The sequence below is a fragment of the Geotrypetes seraphini genome, chromosome 6 (genome assembly GCF_902459505.1).
Source record: "Geotrypetes seraphini chromosome 6, aGeoSer1.1, whole genome shotgun sequence".
Taxonomy (NCBI): domain Eukaryota; kingdom Metazoa; phylum Chordata; class Amphibia; order Gymnophiona; family Dermophiidae; genus Geotrypetes; species Geotrypetes seraphini.
The window spans coordinates 165,932,699-165,952,437 of record NC_047089.1 but is presented as its reverse complement, the minus strand read 5'-3'; the positions used below and the strand labels follow the sequence as shown (position 1 = coordinate 165,952,437).

General features: G+C 42.9%; 1 protein-coding gene across 4 annotated transcripts in view; it reads left to right on the top strand.

Annotated features, from left to right (window-relative positions):
• MYO16 (myosin XVI) overlaps positions 1 to 19,739 on the top strand; it is a 709,054-nt gene that overhangs the window by 335,640 nt on the left and 353,675 nt on the right. For all 4 annotated transcript variants that reach the window (XM_033949922.1, XM_033949923.1, XM_033949921.1 and 1 more), the window contains exon 17: positions 16,371 to 16,482. In XM_033949922.1, the coding sequence (XP_033805813.1) occupies positions 16,371 to 16,482 (112 nt within the window). The remainder of the gene's footprint in view (positions 1 to 16,370; positions 16,483 to 19,739) is intronic.

Genomic DNA, 19,739 nt, shown 5'->3' with positions numbered 1-19,739 from the left:
TACATTTGGCTTGGAAATTGGAGAGGTTTATAAACCAGGTCATGCAAAGTAACACGTTTTAGTGCAATAATATTTACTGCTCTCAGCAGCTTCCAAGAGGTTTTGAGTGAAATAATGCAGATGTCATCTTGGTTTGCTTAAATGTGTTGCAATAGGGTCTGCAAACTAGATATGTGGAAAGAACTCAAAATCAAACTCAAACCAGACAAAGTTGAGTCTAACAGAATTTTTCCTAAATTTGCAGTGCAAAACTCATTGCATATCTTTCCTGTCTGATTTAGGGAACATTTCAGTTAAATTTTGAAAAACTCCAAGGAGTTTCCAAAAATTCTGCTTTGGAAGGAGACAAAATTTGCTTGAAATTCTGTCTGTGAAACCCTCTATGCTGCCCCAGACCTGGCGAAAAATTGCGAGTGCATCTCTGCATTGTACTTAAATTATTATCTTATATTTTAATATTGTGTTTTGACCATGTCTTCCACATGAGTTTACTTGTGTACTCAACCCCTCTCTGTGCCTAATAATGTGTGCATACATCCAGGGCCGGATTAACCAATAGGCCCAGTAGGCACATGCCTAGGGCCCAAAATGGGCAGGGGGGCCTGATGAAGGAGGGCATCAACATTGTTTTTCCAAACAGCGATGGGCCCCTCCAGCATTTCTCGGCAACGCGGGTCCCCGTCCCCCCCGATCTGGCAATACAGGCCCCCCCCCCCCCAATCGGCAACACACGGCTCCCCCCATCGACGGAAAGTAAGACAAGCAAGCAACGCGGGTAAGAAAGGCAACGGGAACTGTAATTTTGCAAGTGGTGCTGCTTGCCCAAAGCTTCCCTCTGACGCAGCTTCCTGTTTCCACCTGGACCGGCAGGACTTATTTCACCTTGACTTCATCTGCTTTTTGTATGTTGATGTTTAATTAAAACTTACTTTATTACCACCCTTTCTGACAGGTCAGAACAATTTACATAATAAAAATAACGAATCATCATAAAATATGAAAGAGAAAGAAATTCCATTGGTAATAAAAAAAGCATCACATAACTGGAAGATAAGTACTGTAGTTTCACACAAACTGAAACTTATTCCTGGCAAAACAAACCCACAAAGATCTAACTAGAAACCATTAACCGAAAGCTATAGTAAATAGATGAGTTTTCAGCAAAACCTTAACTTTCTTCAGAGATAGTTCCTTAGAGGAACTGGGAGAGCATTCTACCATAAAATTGCAGCAAATGCTGACTGTTGGGTGGACTCTAGGGTAAGGTGACCATACGTCCCATTAAAGTTTAAAGTTTATTAGGATTTTATATACCGCCTATCAAGGTTATCTAAGTGGTTTTTACAATCAGGTACTCAAGCATTTTTCCCTATCTGTCCCGGTGGGCTCACAATCTATCTAACGTACCTGGAGCGACCGTCCCGTTGTCCTGAGCCACCGCTTCGGGACGTCGAAATGTCCCATTTTCAGGGACAGCATCCCGAAGCTATGCACAGGGATAAGGGGACGGTCAGTCCAGCGCCAAACCCCTGCAGTGTTCTATGCGCCTGCTTGCCGCTGTGTTCTCCGTGCCCTAATCCTGCTGCTGCCGCCGATGTTCCTTCCCGGGCTGACTCCAGCATTCAAATTGAACCCACACTCTGGGGCTTTAACGTGTGCATTCCGGCTTCCTTTCTCTTCTCTCCGAAACCGGAAGTTACGTCCCGGGGGGAGGAGAAGAGAGAGGAAGCCGGCATGCACACGTTCGAGCCTCGGAACAGGAGTTCACTATGGGCAGCGGGCTAAGGGAGACACGGAGGGAAGCTTACAACTTGCTTCGAGCCTTCCTCGCTGTCGGGTCCGACTCCTGCCTATGGAGGGAAGTTTGCGACTCTGCCGATGGGAGGGATGGGAAGAAAAATGATGCTGCACCCAAGGGGGGAGGGGGAATAGAAAAGCTGCTGCTGCTGCTGCAATCAAGGGGAGGAGGGGGGAATAGAAAAGCTGCTGCTGCACCCAAGGGGGGAGGGGGAATAGAAAAGCTGCTGCTGCTGCACCCAAGGGGGGAGGGGGGAAGAGAAAAGCTGCTGCACCTGTAGATGGTCTGCGCATGCTCTCTGCTCGAATATACCTCTTCACTGCTCTGAAAATAAATCGGAAGCAGGCAGTTTTTAAAGCTGGAGCAGCGAAGGGGAAGAGAGAGGGACGGCAGCGGGTCTTCTCCCTCCTGCCAGTGTGCGAATCTAGCCCTTAGGCCCAAATTTACTAAGCAAACCAATCATGTACCGATCGGTTTGTGACCCCTTAGCGACCCCGGCCTGATTCACTTACCTCTCTTCTGACCATCCTTCGATCTGTGCATGCAAATGAGGGCAACGGCATGCAAAATAGGCAGGGACGTGATTCACTAAAGAAAACCCTGCAACACCGACTGGGCTGGTCGATCAAAGGGCTAGATTCACGAACCAGCCCGATCTGCAAAATGGGGCTTCGTGAATTCATCGGACCTGGCCTAATCTGGCCCGGATCAGGCCCAATTGGGCAGGTTCGTGAATCTAGCCTTTAGTCCTTCAGAGAATTGTGCCTGCGGTGTCTAATTCTTTCTCCGCCCAATTGATGTGAATGTGTAACCTATCTCACACCAATTGGGACCCCCAAGAGTATTTACAGATAAGTGAAGTGTTTATTCAAACAATTGGTGATATCTCTATCTGTATGCAAATCAAGATAAATTATTATTATAAAAAAAAGAAAAATTTATTCAAGAAGAAGTTTAACAAAGTCATACATAATTCAAACTACATATATTGTCTCAGAGATTGATCTAACATTATGAAGTTCGCAATGATTGGACGGTAAACTCATACTGAGAGAGGGGGTTCCCCCTCCCTTTTTGGAGTTTCATATCTCTGAGCGTACTAAAATTCTTGATCACCCATTGTAGACATTTAATTTATTGAAGTCAGTTTCATTCAAATATTTTGCATTAGGCAGGAATGTGGTACAGCTGTTTGTCAGAGCAATTTTCAAAGCTGAGCAGGCAGAGGCAAAATTTGCCCCAGGAAAAAGTACCAGTGGTGAATACTTTCCCTGGCAACAGATGTGTGTGTTTTTGTGGCACCACCTCTGCTCCTCCACCCCACTGCCAGCCTAATTACACCTTGGGAATGCCTCCATGGCAGACTATTCTCCTTACATGCAGAGAAACAAACAACAACATTCCAGCTTTGCCAGTTGTGCTGAATTACATCATTCAGGTCTTGCTTTCATTTGAATATAGTGTTTGGCCATGTCTTCTGCTTACTCTTGTTTGGTTTATTTATGTTTAAAGAATTCTCCATAGTTTTACATATACGACATAACAGCAAATGGGCCAGGTTTCAAATTTGTATACAGATCCAAACAAAACATATTTGCAACTGGATGAACTTCAGTAGGCACCAGGCTGTGTGCTTGAAAGTTACCCCTCCCTGCACACACACATTACAAACACAGTGGAGAAACGTGCACTTTGAATAAGACCCAGATGCCTTATCTCTACAAGTTGTACAGATCCTTGTAAACAGGGATCCTGATCCTTGTAAACGGGGTGAAGATCTGGAAACACTCAACCCATGCAATCTTTTTGTATTCTGCAAGAAATATATAGCTTGAAGTCTATTTGTCTTTCCCCACGGAGATTCCTATACAGTATTCCCCTGAAATTCGCGGGGGTTATGTTCCTGTAGCCTCCGTGAATTTCAAAAAACCACAAATACTTTAAACTTGCCTCTTCACCCGTATCATTTCCTTCTCTGGGGTCCCGCCCTTTTCCAAGATTGCTTCCTGTTTCCGGGAGACATCTGTTGTGTCAGAGGGGACAGACACCGGAGAAGGAGTGCTGATGCTGAACTGAGCAAAACTGATGGGCCTATGGACCCTGTAGCCTTTCCTTTCCTCTGTGTTATGTCAGACTCGCATGCTCAGTGCTACCTCAAGTTCTGGGTGGTGGGAGAGAAGGTTGACTGGGGACAGATGCAAGACAGAGCTTGCAAGAAAGAACTCCACTGTGTGACTGACACCGCTGGGACAGTGCGCGAGGGAAAAGGGAGGAGTTGTGCTCACGTGAATGTTTGCTAGAAGGGAATGGGGAGGAGCTGTGCTCACTTCAGAGTGCACGCCGGTTGAGGGAAAAACCCGTGAATTACTGAGTCCGCGAATTCGCGGACTGTAAATTCACGGGGGTATACTGTACTCATTAATTTGTTTTTTCACATTTATGAACTAAAGGTAATAGGTGAAAGCTTTGCTCTTCTCCTAAGCCTTTACAGGACAATTTTATAACAGGTCACATATAGATATATGGAGGGTGCCTGGTAGGAAGTTATCTATAAAGTGTGCCTACTTTCCAGTATAGAATATTAGCCTATCTGGGTAGGTGTTACCAGATGTCCGAGAAAATCTGGACATGTCCTCTTTCTAAAGGACTGTCTGGGTGCCTGAATGTACTTTCCAAAACCCAGTAGTTTGTCCAAGTTTTGGAAAGCCATGACCTTCTGACTGTGTCTGGAGAGCCCTCGAACATGCACGGATGACATCACATGCATCCGCGCATGCTCGGAGACCCTCCAGACGGCCCGGAGGTCATGTTTGGCGTACACCAAATACAGCATTCCAGGAAAAGAACCTCATACCAACTGTGAAGCATGGAGGTAGAAGTGTCATGGTTTGGGGATGTTTTGCTGTAGCAGGACCTTGTCAGCTCACCATCATAGAATCCACCATGAATTCTACCGTATATCAGAGGGTGCTTGAGGAACACGTGAGACCATCTGTAAGAAAATTAAAGCTGAAGCGGAACTGGATCCTGCAACATGACAATGACCCAAAACATATCAGTAAATCCACCAAGGACTGGCTGAAATCTAAGAAATGGAGAGTCTTGGAGTGGCCGAGTCAAAGCCCTGATCTTAATCCCATTGAGATGCTGTGGGGTGATTTGAAACAGGCTGTACATGCAAGAAACCCCTCAAACATCTCACAGCTGAACAAATTCTGCATTGAGGAGTAGGCCAAACTTTCCTTAGACCGATGTCAGAGACTGGTAGATGGCTACAAGAAGCGTCTTACTGCAGTTATTTCAGTCAAAGGGGGTAACACTAGCTATTAGTGTGTAGGGTGTCCTAATTTATTCCTCAGTTAGAATACACATTTTTGTGGATATCTTTTGTTTCATGAGTAAATCAAGGAAATCTTTTCTTGTTTACCTGCAATTACATCACTTTCTTTTCCACATGTGAACATTTCTTTAGGAAAGAACTGAATATTTCATGGGGTGTCCTAATTTTTTCACATGACTGTATCTAAACCCTGTTTGTACCTGTGTAAGTTCAAACTTAAGATTTGAAAATATATCCCTTTGTTCTTTCCAGAGATTGCATTAAGATTTTGGAAATGAATAAAACCATATGCAAATGATTCACGGCTCCTTTTATACCTGTATAAAGACTAAAGGCTCTTTTTCCCAAATCTGTGCTTTGCTTTATTCTTTTGACATGTTTATCAGTGAGCTAATATTTGCCAAGATAATGTTACCCAGATGCAAAGCCATGTTCTTTTTCAGCAATGTTGTAAACAACTTGTTTATCACAAGCTACCGGCATGATAATCACTTTGCTGAGTGTCAACTATCAGCTTTATACACTGGTCCAGTACAAATGTTGACACTGCAGCTTTTAACCAGATGGTCAGAGATTCAGTGGAAAATAGTTAATAATTACAGCTGAACAAAATGCCTCATCAAAGAATACAAACATAGGCAGACACTACCTGTCTAAGCACACAGAGTAGATCTCTCTCCCTCTCTCTCCTTTGGGGCAATTCTATAAACTGGGGCCTAGCGGTATGCACCCCTTATTTGGGTTACCAGATGTCTGGATTTACCCAGACATGTCCTCTTTTTAGAGGACTGTCCAGGCATCTGTTCAGCTTTTCAAAACCCGGCACTTTGTCCAGGTTTTGAAAATCTATTGAGATCAGGGCCAAGTCTGAGGTGCATCTGCGCATGCCCGGATGCGAAGCGGTGATGTCACACGCATGCAACATCATCATGTCAGATATGAACATGCGTAAATGAACTCCAGACTTGGCCCGAAGAGACGAGGTTTGCATGGGGCTCGGGTTGGGTGGTGGAATGGGGCGGGGCCAGGGACAGAATGGGGCGGGGCCATGCATCCTCTTTTTCCAGATGCAAAATATGGTAACCCTATCCGTTATGTGTGTGAAAGGTACCATTAAGTGGCTGGTGCCTATGTGGACTTAGCACTATTCAATAATGTAGTACCTAAGTCCCATAGAGCCTAATTGCAAATGGGGTGTACAGATAGGTAGAGCTTGGGCAGGCCATGATTATGTCTCCCAGTTATGTATATAGGGGGAAACCCATGATTAGTGCTATTCTATAAACCGCTTCTGGAGTTAGGTATAGTTTATAGAACGCGCATAGCACCCATCCCTATGACTAAAATTTAGGTGCAGCCATTGATATCAATGACAACCTGGCATAAAAGTTTGTGCCTACGTTGTTCACAGATCAAGCGTAGTCTATTACAATGCGCCTAACTTTTATGAATGCCAATGACCTACCCATGCTTATCCCCTGGCCATGCCCCCTTTTGAGATCCACGCACTAGAATTTACCCACACCACTTCATAGAATATGCTTAGAAAGTTGTGCTCGTAATTTCTAATTAGTGCCAATAATTTATTGTTACTTGGCAATTATTGGTGCAATTGGCTTGTTAACTACATTTCTCTATCTATATTCGCGGGTTCGGTACTCGTGACTTCAATTTATTTGTGTTTTTTATCTTGCTGGCTCCATCCTCCTGAATGACATCATCCTGGAGTGCCAAGAAAAAAGTTTACCACTTTTTTTCTGCACGGTTGGGCAAATGGCAGCATCGCAGAAAAAGTGCAGAGAGAAAAGTTCAACACTTGCTTCAGTGTGGTTGAGCAAACTAAAGGAGAGGGGCAGTACTGTATGTGAACCATGCTTTAATGGGATTACAGTACAGTATACTTGTATGTACATGGTCAGTTCTATAATACTGTACAGTACTTGAATTGTACTGCTAAAGTGTACAGTAAGGGCTGTTCAAAAAGTATTAGACCTTTATTCATAAAAAATACTCGTATTCAGATATAACAATCTTATACTAATCTCCTTCAAAGTAGTTCCCTTGGGCTGCCACACACTTCTTCGAATGGTTCTGCCACTGTTGGAAGCAGCACTGGAACGCCTCTTTTGAGATTACTCACAACTGGTCCATCGCATTCTGCATGATGTCTTCTCTTGATTGAAATCTGGTCCGTTTCAGGGGCCTTTTTAGCTTGGGGAAAAGCCAGAAGTCACACAGAGCCATGTCAGGAGAGTAAGAAACCTGAGGAATCACAGGTGTGTTGTGTTTGGCCATGAAACTCCGTAACAAATGTGAAGAATGAGCAGGTTCGTTAGCAGCTTTGGCACAAACTTCGCTGAAATTCTCTTGAAGCCCAAATCCTCAGTCACAATGGAATGAACAGATCCAACTCTGATGCTCGCCTCATCTGCAAGTTCTATGATCGTGATTCAACAATCCTGCATCACCAGGGTCCTCATTTAGTCAATGACGATATCATTTCTGGATGCTGAGGGCCTACCAGAACGTGCTTCACTCTCCACTGATGTGCAGCCATCTCTGAAGCGGTTGTACCACTCCTTTATCTGTGTGGTGCCCATTGCTTCGTCCATGAAGAACTGTTGAATCTTGTGGATCATTTCCACTTGGGATTCGCCAAGCTATACACAAAATTTAATGCAGTAAGTAGCGTTCAACGTTTTCTGTCATTTTGTCAAAAAAGAAAATCCGATGGCACTCACTTATACTTCCTCACTCATTGGCGGTCTTCCGGTGACTGACAGCTTCTGTAGGCGGGAAAAAATTCAAGCATGCACATTAGGGTCACCTACATACGTGCACCAAACCACACTTCCCTAGCTTTTTGTTTACGCAAGAAAAATTAAAGTCTGATACTTTTTGAACAGTCCTCATACAATACAAGAACTGTAATACATAACTTGTTGTTTTTTTTTTTTTTAAAGAATTGCAAATGCCGTTTTATTTGCGATTTCATGGTATTCACAAGGGCTATACCACAAACCCCATGCCTATGATAGCAAAAAGTTAATCGTCATTTTTTGTTATTCAAGGGCCATCTTTGACCCTAAGTCCTCGTGAATATGGAGGGAGAAGTGTAATTAAGTTGCACATGCAAACTGGAATAAGCACAGATTTGTGTGATAGTTTATACAAAACCATAAATTACAGTACGTATGCTACTTAGTGCACTTAGGCATGCCAACTTACACCTGCCATTGATATGTCATAAGACGGCTTGCCTAAACACGGGTACATCCATGTTGACAAATGCTAGTATTCTATAATGGAATCTTGGTGCTGTTAAAAGATTGGCACTAAGCAGGTGGCATTTTGGCGCCTAAACTGAGCCACCAATTTATAGAATTATCCCACTTGTTCTTTTTAATTTATGCTTTTTTATCTGTTAATATCAAAGGTCTGTGGGACAAGACTAATAACATACATTTGTTACAGACTTGCTAATACACTTGCTGACACACAAAACCATTCATCTGTCAGAACCGCAAGACCTAGCAACTGGACTAGACAACCATACATCAACAAGTGCCATACACTTGAGCCAAGAATACCTACTGGAAATATCCTCCTTCAGAGACATCAAATACAAAAGCATCAGGAAAAGAATGGTCTCAGTGATGGCTCCAATGTGGTGAACTCTTTGCCAAAGGAATTAAAACTAGAAAAGGATACCAAAAAGTTCAAGAAAGGAATAAAGATGATATTCTTCACAGAACATTTTGGTAAATAAAGAAATATTTAGAGGGAATAGAAACATGGAGGAAACAGCCGGCTACCCCCCCCCCAACTTGGAACACGAAAGGGTGAACTTACAAATAATACAATGAAAGACGAGTATATGACAATACAGAAACAATATAGTATATGTATATAGATAGTATAAATAGGTAAAATAGCTCATATTGGAACACCATTACTGAATTGGAACACCATTACTGAAGCTCATATATTGTAAAACTTTTTTGAAGCTCTCAGAATTGACTACCCAGTCATTAGTAGTGCTATAGAAGCTTCCAATCAATAATATAATCATAGTTAAAGTGACTTTTTCCATTCTCTAACTCATTGAAAAAAAGTTCTTAAAACACAGCAACAGGGAATATCATGGTAGATAAAGCCCTTATGGCCTTTCCAGTCTGCCCAACAATGCCATCTTATCCTTTTCTCTCACTTAGAGATCCTATGCGCTTTTCTCATGATTTCTTAAATTCAGATACAATCTTTGCACCACTTCTGCCAGGAGGCTATGTCACATATCACCCTTTCCAAAAAGAAATATTTCCATAGATTACTTCCAAGTCTTCACCTTTATCTTATGCCCCCTCATTCCATTGATAAGGGTGTTATGTTTGATGCCTCCTGGCAAATACTAAACCTGCTCTGATTATCAGGCCCAAAGAAAATTGAAAGAATTATAGGCACCAGTTCTATAAGAATAACAGAGAAGCCAAGTTACCCAGTTCCAGGGCATCTGGGTCAACCAGAATCTTAAGCATCTCTTGCAGTGCATTCTGAGAGGCACTGGGAGTGGCCTAACATTCTAATTGGTCAGATCCCTTAGGTCACTCCCATTGGGGATGAGTAAAGGGAAGCAAAAAAGGATCTTAATGTGGAGTTAATTTCAACCTTCTTATGAGTCAGCTATCCTTGGGAATTTCTCAGTGTGGCTATTCTCATGGAGCCTGTCTGCTGTTTCACCAATCTAAATAATAAGTTTACTACTTTTATTTGCAAACCTGTATAGCTTATATTTATAATAGACTTCTGTATCCTCTGATGAAATAACTCATCCAGTGCTTGTTTTGCTTCTAGTAGATGAACCTTAAGAACTAGGGTATAAATTTTTCCATACTGTTGTCTCAGGAGTGTCACCTTGTGTTCGAGATGAGAACCTCATGATGATGAGCTTTATTCTGAAAGGCAGTATAAACAGTGATTTCCCCTCTTTGAACCCCTTTGGCGGTCTCCCAAAATAACATTGGATTGTCCAAATGTTCCTTATTATTATTCTTATAGTATTGTCATTTGATGGCTAGATAATCAAAAAATGTACTATCTTTATATAAGAAGAAGGGAAATCTCCAATAGGTTCCCCCCTGTGGCTCTACCCAAGCATAGTCTGACACTTATTTGGGGCCTATCTGAACTTCTATAATATCTGGTTTTATTTTTAACTTTATTTTTAATGCCAACAAAAAGTGCAATACAATTTACATACAAATAATAATAATCAAATAAGCATTTATAAACAATCAGAATCTATAAAAAAGATAAAAATTCCCTCCCCTATCCATCATTAACATCAGTAATAATACCAAAACAAAAGATATAACCCCCTCCCGCTCCCCCCCCCCCTGGATGTGTGGGTGCAATACTTCTATAATATTTGTTTAAATTAATATAATCTATTCTGGACATTATGGAATGTGCCCTAGACAAATGAGTATAATCACTCTCAAGTGGATGTAATACTCCACACATCCACCATCATAATAATGACACACCCTTTAAATATTTACCTATTATCTGAGACCTAACATGGGGTCATGGACTTAATTAAAGTCTCCTCTAACAATATAAGAATATCTTCAAAAGTAAGCAGAATGTCCACTATTTGTTTAGAACCTTATATCTAGGTTATTAGGAGCATAGATATTACATAGAATGGAAGATTTTGCGTTCAGTGAAACAATAACATACCTGCCCAAAGGATCTTGAATGAACTTATGAATGACTAAATGGACACCCTTTTGAATCAACATAAGCACTCCTGCCTTCTTTCCTTGTGAAGGAGCTTCAAAGTGAGTGTGCATCCACCACCTGCATAATTTCACATGCTCCTGAAAATTTAAATGTGTTTCTTGCAAAAAAAGCAAGTGTTGTTTGCCTGTGATTCAATTGTTGTAAGATTTTTTTGTCTCTTCGTAGGTGAATGAATTCCTCCCACATTCCACAAGATTAATTTATGTGTCATCAATAAAAGTATATACAGCCACGTTCCCCCAGATAAATACATCTGCTTTTTATGCTCTCAAATGTAAATGTTTATTAAAATTTTTGTTTGAATTTTTATTAACATTTTCAACATTGTAGCATGTCATAGTATGCTAAAAACAAGTTTTGCAAAATTATGAGTAAAAATATACGCAGTCAACCAAAGTCAATTTTCAGAGACCAGTTAAGAACCATAGAGTTGATATTCAGACCACGGGAGTTAGCTGGGCTGCCTCCTGCGGTTGGCACTAGGCCCGGATATTCACTGTCAGGCCATTTATTTTTGACTGCTATAAATTTAATCAGCTAAGTCAAAATTCATTTTTGGCCGGACAAGTTTATAGCGGCCAAAGCTAAACCAGCTATTTATGAGGCCTCATTTGGTGACTAAACATCTAGCTATAACTTTAAATTTTGTGAATAGCCAGCTATCCACTAACTGCTAAATGCTAATATTCAGTGGCAATCTCACATGGAATATTAGTGCTTAGCCAGCTAAGTGCTATTTAACCATCCAGCAGCTATTCCTGATCTGTTATATAGCACTGAATATTGGGCCCATAACTCTCAAAGGGGCACTTTTACTAAAGCATAGTGTGCGCTAAGTGCCACATGGTCAAAAGGTATAAAATGGGAGGTGCAGCATTTAGCATAAGCTAAGCTATAGTAAAAGGGCCCACAAATTAAGAGCATAATTCCTTTGAATTTCAGGCATATTAGATTTTACTAGGGATAATTTATTTATTTTAGTATTTGTATACTACTTATAGCCTAAGTGGTTTACATTCAGGTACTCAAACATTTTTTCTTGTCTGTCCTGGTGAGCTCACACTTTATCTAATGTACTTGGGGCAAAGGGGAAGCGACCAGCGAGAGAGGAGGTGGGGCCGTTGGACGATGGGGATAGGAAGGGAGTGATTAAGGAGGATAAAGAGGTAGCTGAGAGGTTGAACACGTTCTTCTCGTCGGTCTTCACGAGAGAAGACACATCTAATATACCGGACTCAGAGGAGCTCATGAGTGGGGAACAGGCTGAAAAATTGGAGCACATAGAGGTAAGTAAGGAGGATGTCCTCAAACAGATAGGTTAAAATGCGGCAAATCACCGGGTCCGGACGGGATCCACCCAAGGGTTCTGAAGGAACTAAGACAAGAAATAGCAGGCACAATCCAGCATGTTTGCAACCTATCCTTGAAAACTGGAGAGGTACCAGAGGACTGGAAATTGGCGAATGTCGCACCTATCTTCAAGAAGGGATCGAGGGGTGACCCCAGGAACTACAGGCCGGTGAGCCTGACTTCAATTATAGGGAAGATGGTGGAAGCTATGATCAAGGACGTCATTTGCGAGCACATCGAGAGAAATGGCCTACTGAGAACAAGCCAGCACGGATTCTGTAAGGGAAGGTCGTGCTTAACGAACCTTCTGTACTTCTTTGAGGGAATAAGCAGTCGGGTGGACAATGGGGAACCCATCGACATCATTTACCTCGATTTTCAAAAGGCTTTCGACAAGGTGCCGCATGAAAGGCTGCTTAGGAAGCTGTGGAACCACGGGGTGGGAGGGGATGTGCACAGATGGATCGAGCACTGGTTGTCGGGTAGACTGCAGAGGGTTGGAGTAAAGGGCCAATATTCTGACTGGCGGGGAGTCACGAGCGGTGTGCCACAAGGATCGTTGCTGGGGCCGTTACTCTTCAACATATTTATCAATGACCTGGAAAAGGAGGCAAAGTGCGAGGTTATAAAATTTGCAGATGATACCAAACTGTGCGGCAGAGTTAGCTCCAGGGAGGAGTGTGAGGACCTGCAAAAGGACCTAGACAAGCTGGAAGACTGGGCAAACAAATGGCAAATGCGCTTTAACGTGGAAAAATGCAAGGTCATGCATATAGGGAAAAAGAACCCGTTGTTCAACTACAAATTGGGGGGGGGCATTGTTGGGAGACAGCAGTCTCGAGAGAGACTTAGATGTGCTGGTGGATGCATCACTGAAGCCATCTGCACAGTGCACAGCAGCCTCGAAAAAAGCCAACAGGATGCTGGGCATCATAAAGAGGGGCATAACAACCAGGACGCGGGAAGTCATCATGCCATTGTATCGAGCGATGGTGCGTCCACATCTGGAATACTGCGTTCAATATTGGTCGCCATACCTCAAGAAGGACATGGCGGTACTTGAGAGAGTCCAAAGGAGAGCAACGAAACTGGTAAGAGGGCTGGAAAACTGCCCATACGCTGAGAGGTTGGATAGGCTGGAGCTCTTCTCTCTGGACAAAAGGAGGCTCAGGGGTGATATGATAGAGACCTTCAAGATCATGAGGGGCATAGAGAGGGTGGATAGGGACAGATTCTTCAGGCTAAAGGGGACAACAGGTACGAGGGGGCATTCAGAGAAACTGAAGGGAGATAGGTTCAAATCAAATGCAAGGAAGTTTTTTTTCACTCAAAGGGTCATGGACACTTGGAATGCGCTACCGGAGGAAGTGATCAGGCAGAGTACGGTACAAGGATTCAAACAGGGACTGGACGGATTCCTGAGGGATAAAGGGATCGTGGGATACTGAGAAAGCTAACAAGAAAATAAGTATAGAAACCCAACCAGGTCGGGCATGTGCATGTGCAAGACCGGAGGGTTAGGACTTCGATGGGAAGATAGGACTCAATAGGAAACCAATGTGGCAAGGGGGCCCCTTCTGGTGATTTAGACAGGTCGTGACCTGTTTGGGCCACCGCGGGAGCGGACTGCTGGGCAGGATGGACCTATGGTCTGACCCGGCGGAGGCACTGCTTATGTTCTTATGTTCTTAAGTAACTTGCCCAGGGTCACAAGGAGCAGCATGGGATTTGAACCCACAACCTCAGGATGCTGAGACTGTAGCTCTAACCACTGCCTCCCACACCCTCCCCCACAATAGAGTTTGTGAACTTCAGGCCAGATTCTATAAATGGTGCCTAACTCGGTAACTACAGCATGTCAATCAAAATTAGGTGCCATCTGTAGAATCATGCCTAGCAGTGGCAGAGTAAGGGGGGTTCCGGACTGCCCCGGGTGCCAAGTCAGTGGCAGTGCCTGCACCTCTCCACCCCACCCTGCCACACTATACTACCTTCGTGCCACCCCTTCCCCCCACCCCGTACCTCTGTATTATCTTCGCTAGCGCAAGCTACTTCTGCCTGTTGCTCACACCAGTCTGGTTCCCCTCTTAATCACTTCCGGATCACAGGGCCAGGAAGTAACGTCAGAGGGAATCCAACGTTGGCGCAAGGATTATGCTTTCAGAAGCCACTCATGCTGGTGAAGATTAAGAGGTATGGGGGGGACAGAGAGTGCAAGTGTGGTATGGGGACAGGAAGGAGCGGGAGGGGACATAGAAAGAGTACAGTCACAGAGAGGAAGGGGGGGGGCACGGGGAGCCCCACAACCCTGGGTGCCTCTTACTACACCACTGATGCCTCCTAAATCAATCTCTAAATCAATCTCTTAGCTTCACTCCTCAAACAATATTAGCTCTCTGTAAATTGTCTTTAAAACATCCCTCCTTTATATCCTTGAATTGCTTTATTTGTATTTCTTTAAACTGCACTGTAAGACCTATCTACCACAAATGGTTTTGTAATGTACTTTCTATAGCATCCTTTGCACTGCACTAAACAATATTTCCTTAAAAAATGCTCTGTAAATCGCCTTGAACCTTCTTAGGCATAGTGTGACTCATAAAACCCAGATTAGATTAGATTAAGCATCATCATTTTAGGCACCAGTATAAAAAGCCAGGGTTTTAGCATAAGAACATAAGAAATGCCTTCACCGGATCAGACCCTAGGTCCATCCTGTCCGGCGACTCGCACACGCGGAGGCCAAGATAGGTGTTCCCTAATGGACACCTTGATCACCCATATCCCTCAATGTGATTTGCAAGAAGGTGTGCATCCAACTAATATACCTACGAGTACCTAACTCAATCCATGCCCAAACTCTGCCCCTAACCATGCCTATTTTCTGGGTTGGCGCCTCGGTGTAGATGCCTATCATGAGGTTCTTGGTGCCTACAGAGTTAGAAGCCTACCGGCTAATTAATTTTTTTAAATTGTTTTTTAAATGGTGCTTTCAATTATCAGCGCCAATTAAGTCATTTCACAAAAATTAAGGTAGGCGCCTAGATCAGAAGGTGTTCTTTTATTGAATTAGGACCTTATTGCTTTGTTATTAAATTTGGACATCTGAATTCCCCATTGAAGATATTCTATGCCAGGTCACCAGCACTGAATATCTGGTTGTATGTTGGCTGCTGAAACGTATGTGGTTAAGTGCAATATTCAGCAACTTGTTGAAGGTCCTCATGAAAGTACTGCTGTAGCATCATACTACCCTGTTAATTAGGTGCCATCGACTCGTGTTCAACATGATGCATTACAGATAAAAAAGAGATCGGTTATGTACTAGTCTTGGAAGGTCCTCCAGCGTCATCCTCATGTTTTTTTTTCAACATGTCCAGCCATCTGATTGCAGGTCGTCCTCTGATCTTCTCAAACATAATGTCCTTCTCCAAAGATCTTTCTCTTCTGACTACTAAGTAGTGATTAAAAAAAAAAAAAAAAAGCCACTAGCTCAGAGCCAACCTCAATTTGTGCCTTCTACTTCAGTAGGGAAGAAGCAGCTAATGCTGCAGCTGAAATTAACTCCAAGTCTGTGACCTAAAGTTACCTGATAGAAAATCAGCACCAATTTTTCTAATTGCTGGTTGTTAAACCTAGTGCACAGTACTTAGGAGATAAAAAGTTTTGTACAATAAAAGCAAGACTTCCAAAGCTCCCCCAGGCCTCGAGCACTCAAAAACTATTCTCTACACTAAATATTTGGCAAACAACAAGGACAAAATTAACTCTGGAGGCACTACCCAAATAACAAAAACACATCACTGGGAACATTTATGATCTAATCCCTTTGTGATAATTGAACAGGTTAAGCAATCACCTCATAAACACAAAATAGTAAATACACTTTGGAATAAGTACCCTTATCCAAAGGATGAGTATAGTTATCTGCTGAGAGTCCTGTAAATGCTTAAGTACATTAAATTTAGGTATTTATGTATTATTTCCATTAGTTTCAAAGTTGGCTAAAATGGCTTTTAACTACAGGAGTTTGATCGCTTGCCAACCTTTAATGGCTACGTGCTTTTCTGCTCCGTTCAGGTACCTAAGCCAGACTGTACCAGAAGAGACTTCAATAACAGTGAACAATCAAAACAGAGAGAAATTAGCTACTCTGAAACAAGCCTTAAGCGCTATGGGATTTAACAGCCTGGTAAGTTATGTGAACAGAATGTACTTCATGTTTGGAACTGCCCTTTCATTCAAGTAAAAACAGACCTTAAGTAACTCCTTTCTCCAGAGTTCTGGGAAATCAGCTCTGCTTCTTTTTTTATATAGAACCATAGCAGTGAAGCAAGTGCATAAGCTCTCTTGAGAGAGAGAGATAAGTATAACGATTTCAAGATTGCATACTTTGTAAAAGAATGCAGACAAAAATACATCTGTAAGCTCAACAAAACTGGGGGCAATTCAATTATATAGAGATCAAGTTTGAAAACCCGCAGGCACAGGTATGAAAGTAGCGCTCATCCACTTCAACAGCATGAGAGCAGGTGCAAAGCGTCTGGAATGTTTACTGTTGCTTTGTAATTTATGGGAGCCTTTTTGATAGGTTCAAAAAGGTGTAATACTGTATAAATGTTCATAAATAAATACCTAAAAGCATTATGCACTGAACATGAAATCACCCTGTGCATTGGTCCTTTTTCAACTTAACCTGCCATTTTTCCCCATAGACAGAAGTTCACAGTCCAGCTGATATTCAGCTGGCAGCAATCAGCATTTTTGTATCCATCAGGACTGTATTCCTGGATATTCAATGCCAGGCAATGTCTGGGCACCAGCATTGAATTCTGGTAATATGTTGGCTGTTAAAACTTATGCAGTTAGAAACATAGAAATATGATGACAGATAAAGGCCAAATGGTCATCCAGTCTGCCCATCGGCAGCATCAACTATCTCCAGTGGCAGCCTCAGCCTTTACAATTCACTGTTCTGCTGGTATCGGGCCTTCCTTTCTGCCGGATCCTTCCTTCGTGGAAACAAGAAGTAGGTAGGACCTGGCAGAGCAGCGAGTTGTGAAGGCTGCTGACAATGAGAGAAAGAGAGGTACCCATCGGGAGGGGGGGGGGGGTAGAGAAAGCTACACCATGCACCCGATTGAATGGAAGGAGGCGAAAGGAAGAAAGCCATCCAATTGGAGGTGGGGAGGAATGGTGATGTAATGGAAGAAAGAATTATGCCAGACCATGGAGAAGAGAGGGAGGGAAAGGAAAGAGATGAAATGCCAATACATTGGAGGGGAAGGGAGAGATGAAAGAGAAGGATAGGGAAGAGATGCCAGGGCATAGAGGAGGGAAGGGAAGTAGACAGATGCCAGACCATTGGGAAGGTATGGAAAGGAAGGAGAGGAGATGCCAGAGCATTGGGGGGAGGGAAGGGAAGGAGACAGATGCAGTGGCGTACCAAGGGGGGGGGAGGTCCGCCCCAGGTGCACGGCCCAAGGGGGTGCACAGCTGGCCACTCACTGGTGAATAGGCTGCCATTGCCATCATCAGAAAGAAGCCGGCGCCGAGTTCTCCCTCCCTGCTCCCAACTCTAGCCATCCGACATCAATTCTGACGTTGGAGAGGACGTTCTGGGCCAGCCAATCGCTGCCTGGCTGGCCCGGAACATCCTCTCTGACGTTAGAATTGACGTCGGGCAGCCAGAGTTGGTCTGCCTGCGGGAAAAGAAGCAGGGCGAATTCAGCGCCGGCCTGTTTCTGATGGCCAGTGGCAGCCTTTCTCCGGCGATGGTGGCAGCAGTATGTTTCCTTATGGCGGTGGCATGGGGAGGCCAGGGAGAAAGAAAGAAGGGGGGGAGACAAGGAGCCAGAAAGAAAGAAAGGAGGCAGGGTGAAAGAAAGAAAAAAAAAATGGGGCATGGGAAGAGAGAGAGAAAAACAGACATAGAGAAAGAAAGGGGGCATGGAGAGAGAAAGAAAGAAGGGGACAGGGTGAAAGAAAGAAAGAAAGAAAGAAATGGGGCAGGAAGAAAGAGAGAGAGAAAGACAGACATACAGAAAGAAAGGGGCCACTAAGAGAGAAAGAAAGAAGGGGACAGGATGAAACAAAGAAAAAGTTGGGGAGGGAATGAGGTCTGGAGGAGAGGAAGCATACAGGTGGCTGAAAGAAGGGAAAAATATTGGATGCACAGTCAGAAGAATAAAGTGCAACCAGAGACTGATGAAATTACCAAACAAAGGTAGGAAAAATGATTTTATTTTCAATTTAGTGATCAAAATTTGTCCGTTTTGAGAATTTATATATGCTGTCTATATTTTGCACTATGGGCCCCTTTTACTAAACTGCAATAGCAGTTTTTAGCGCAGGGAGCCTATGAGCATCGAGAGCAGCGTGGGGCATTCAGCACAGCTCCCTGCGCTAAAAATGCTATTGTGGTTTAATAAAAAGGGAGGGGATATATTTGTCTATTTTTGTATAGTTGTTCTGAGGTGACATTGCATAAAGTCATCTGCCTTGGCCTCTTTGAAAACCCGCAGAATATAAATGATAATTAACATTTTCTCTGCGTACAGTGTGCTTTGTGTTTTTAAAATTTTATTGTTGGTAGATCATTTTGACTTGGCCACCAAGGTAAGGGGGGGAGGGAGGGAGGGAGGGAGGGGAGCTGCTGAAAGACATCTAGTAATCCTTGCAGGCTTGACTGTGCAGGGAATTATTTTTGTAAAATCATATTTTGTTATGTGACTGGCATTATTTAGACTTTAATTTCTATCAATGAATAGTATGAAAATGATATAAAATTACTTGCTTGTTTTTATGGGTGTGCGCTGAAGGAAAGTGGAGAGAGAGTGGGCTGAGGTCGCTGAAGAGAAATGGGGAAGAGAGAGTGGGAAGAAGACGCTGATTTATAAATTGACAATTGTACAGAATATTGTTTCTTTTTATACTTTAATATAATAAGTTCAATATAAAACAATTCAAGGCTTGTGTGGATGGAATCAGGTGGTTTGTGGGGATGAGGACCGAGCTTTCGGGGATTAGTCCAATGAAATGGTATTTTCTTATTTCTCATTATTTGTTTTATTTTTATTTGTTAATTTGTAAAGTGGTGATTGTTATGTATCAGTTTTTTTAAATTTACATCTACTGTCTATATTTTGCACAGTATTAGAGAACATGTATTACTGTTTTTGTGATGTTGTGGTGTTGCATTGTATGCCGAATCTGGTTTCTTGGCAGTTCAGTTTTAACTTTTGTCTACATATTTCTATTTTTAGTTTGTGATTATTCCATATTGGGCAAGGGTGTATCTGTATGTATGAAAGGGACATGGCTTTCTGATAGCATCGACTGTACAGGATCAATTGACTGTGCAGGATCTGGTTTGTTTAGTTTTACAATGTATGTGTTGGTGTTCTAGTGCTCACTGCAGTGTTTAAGATGCTACCTTTTCCTAGGTAC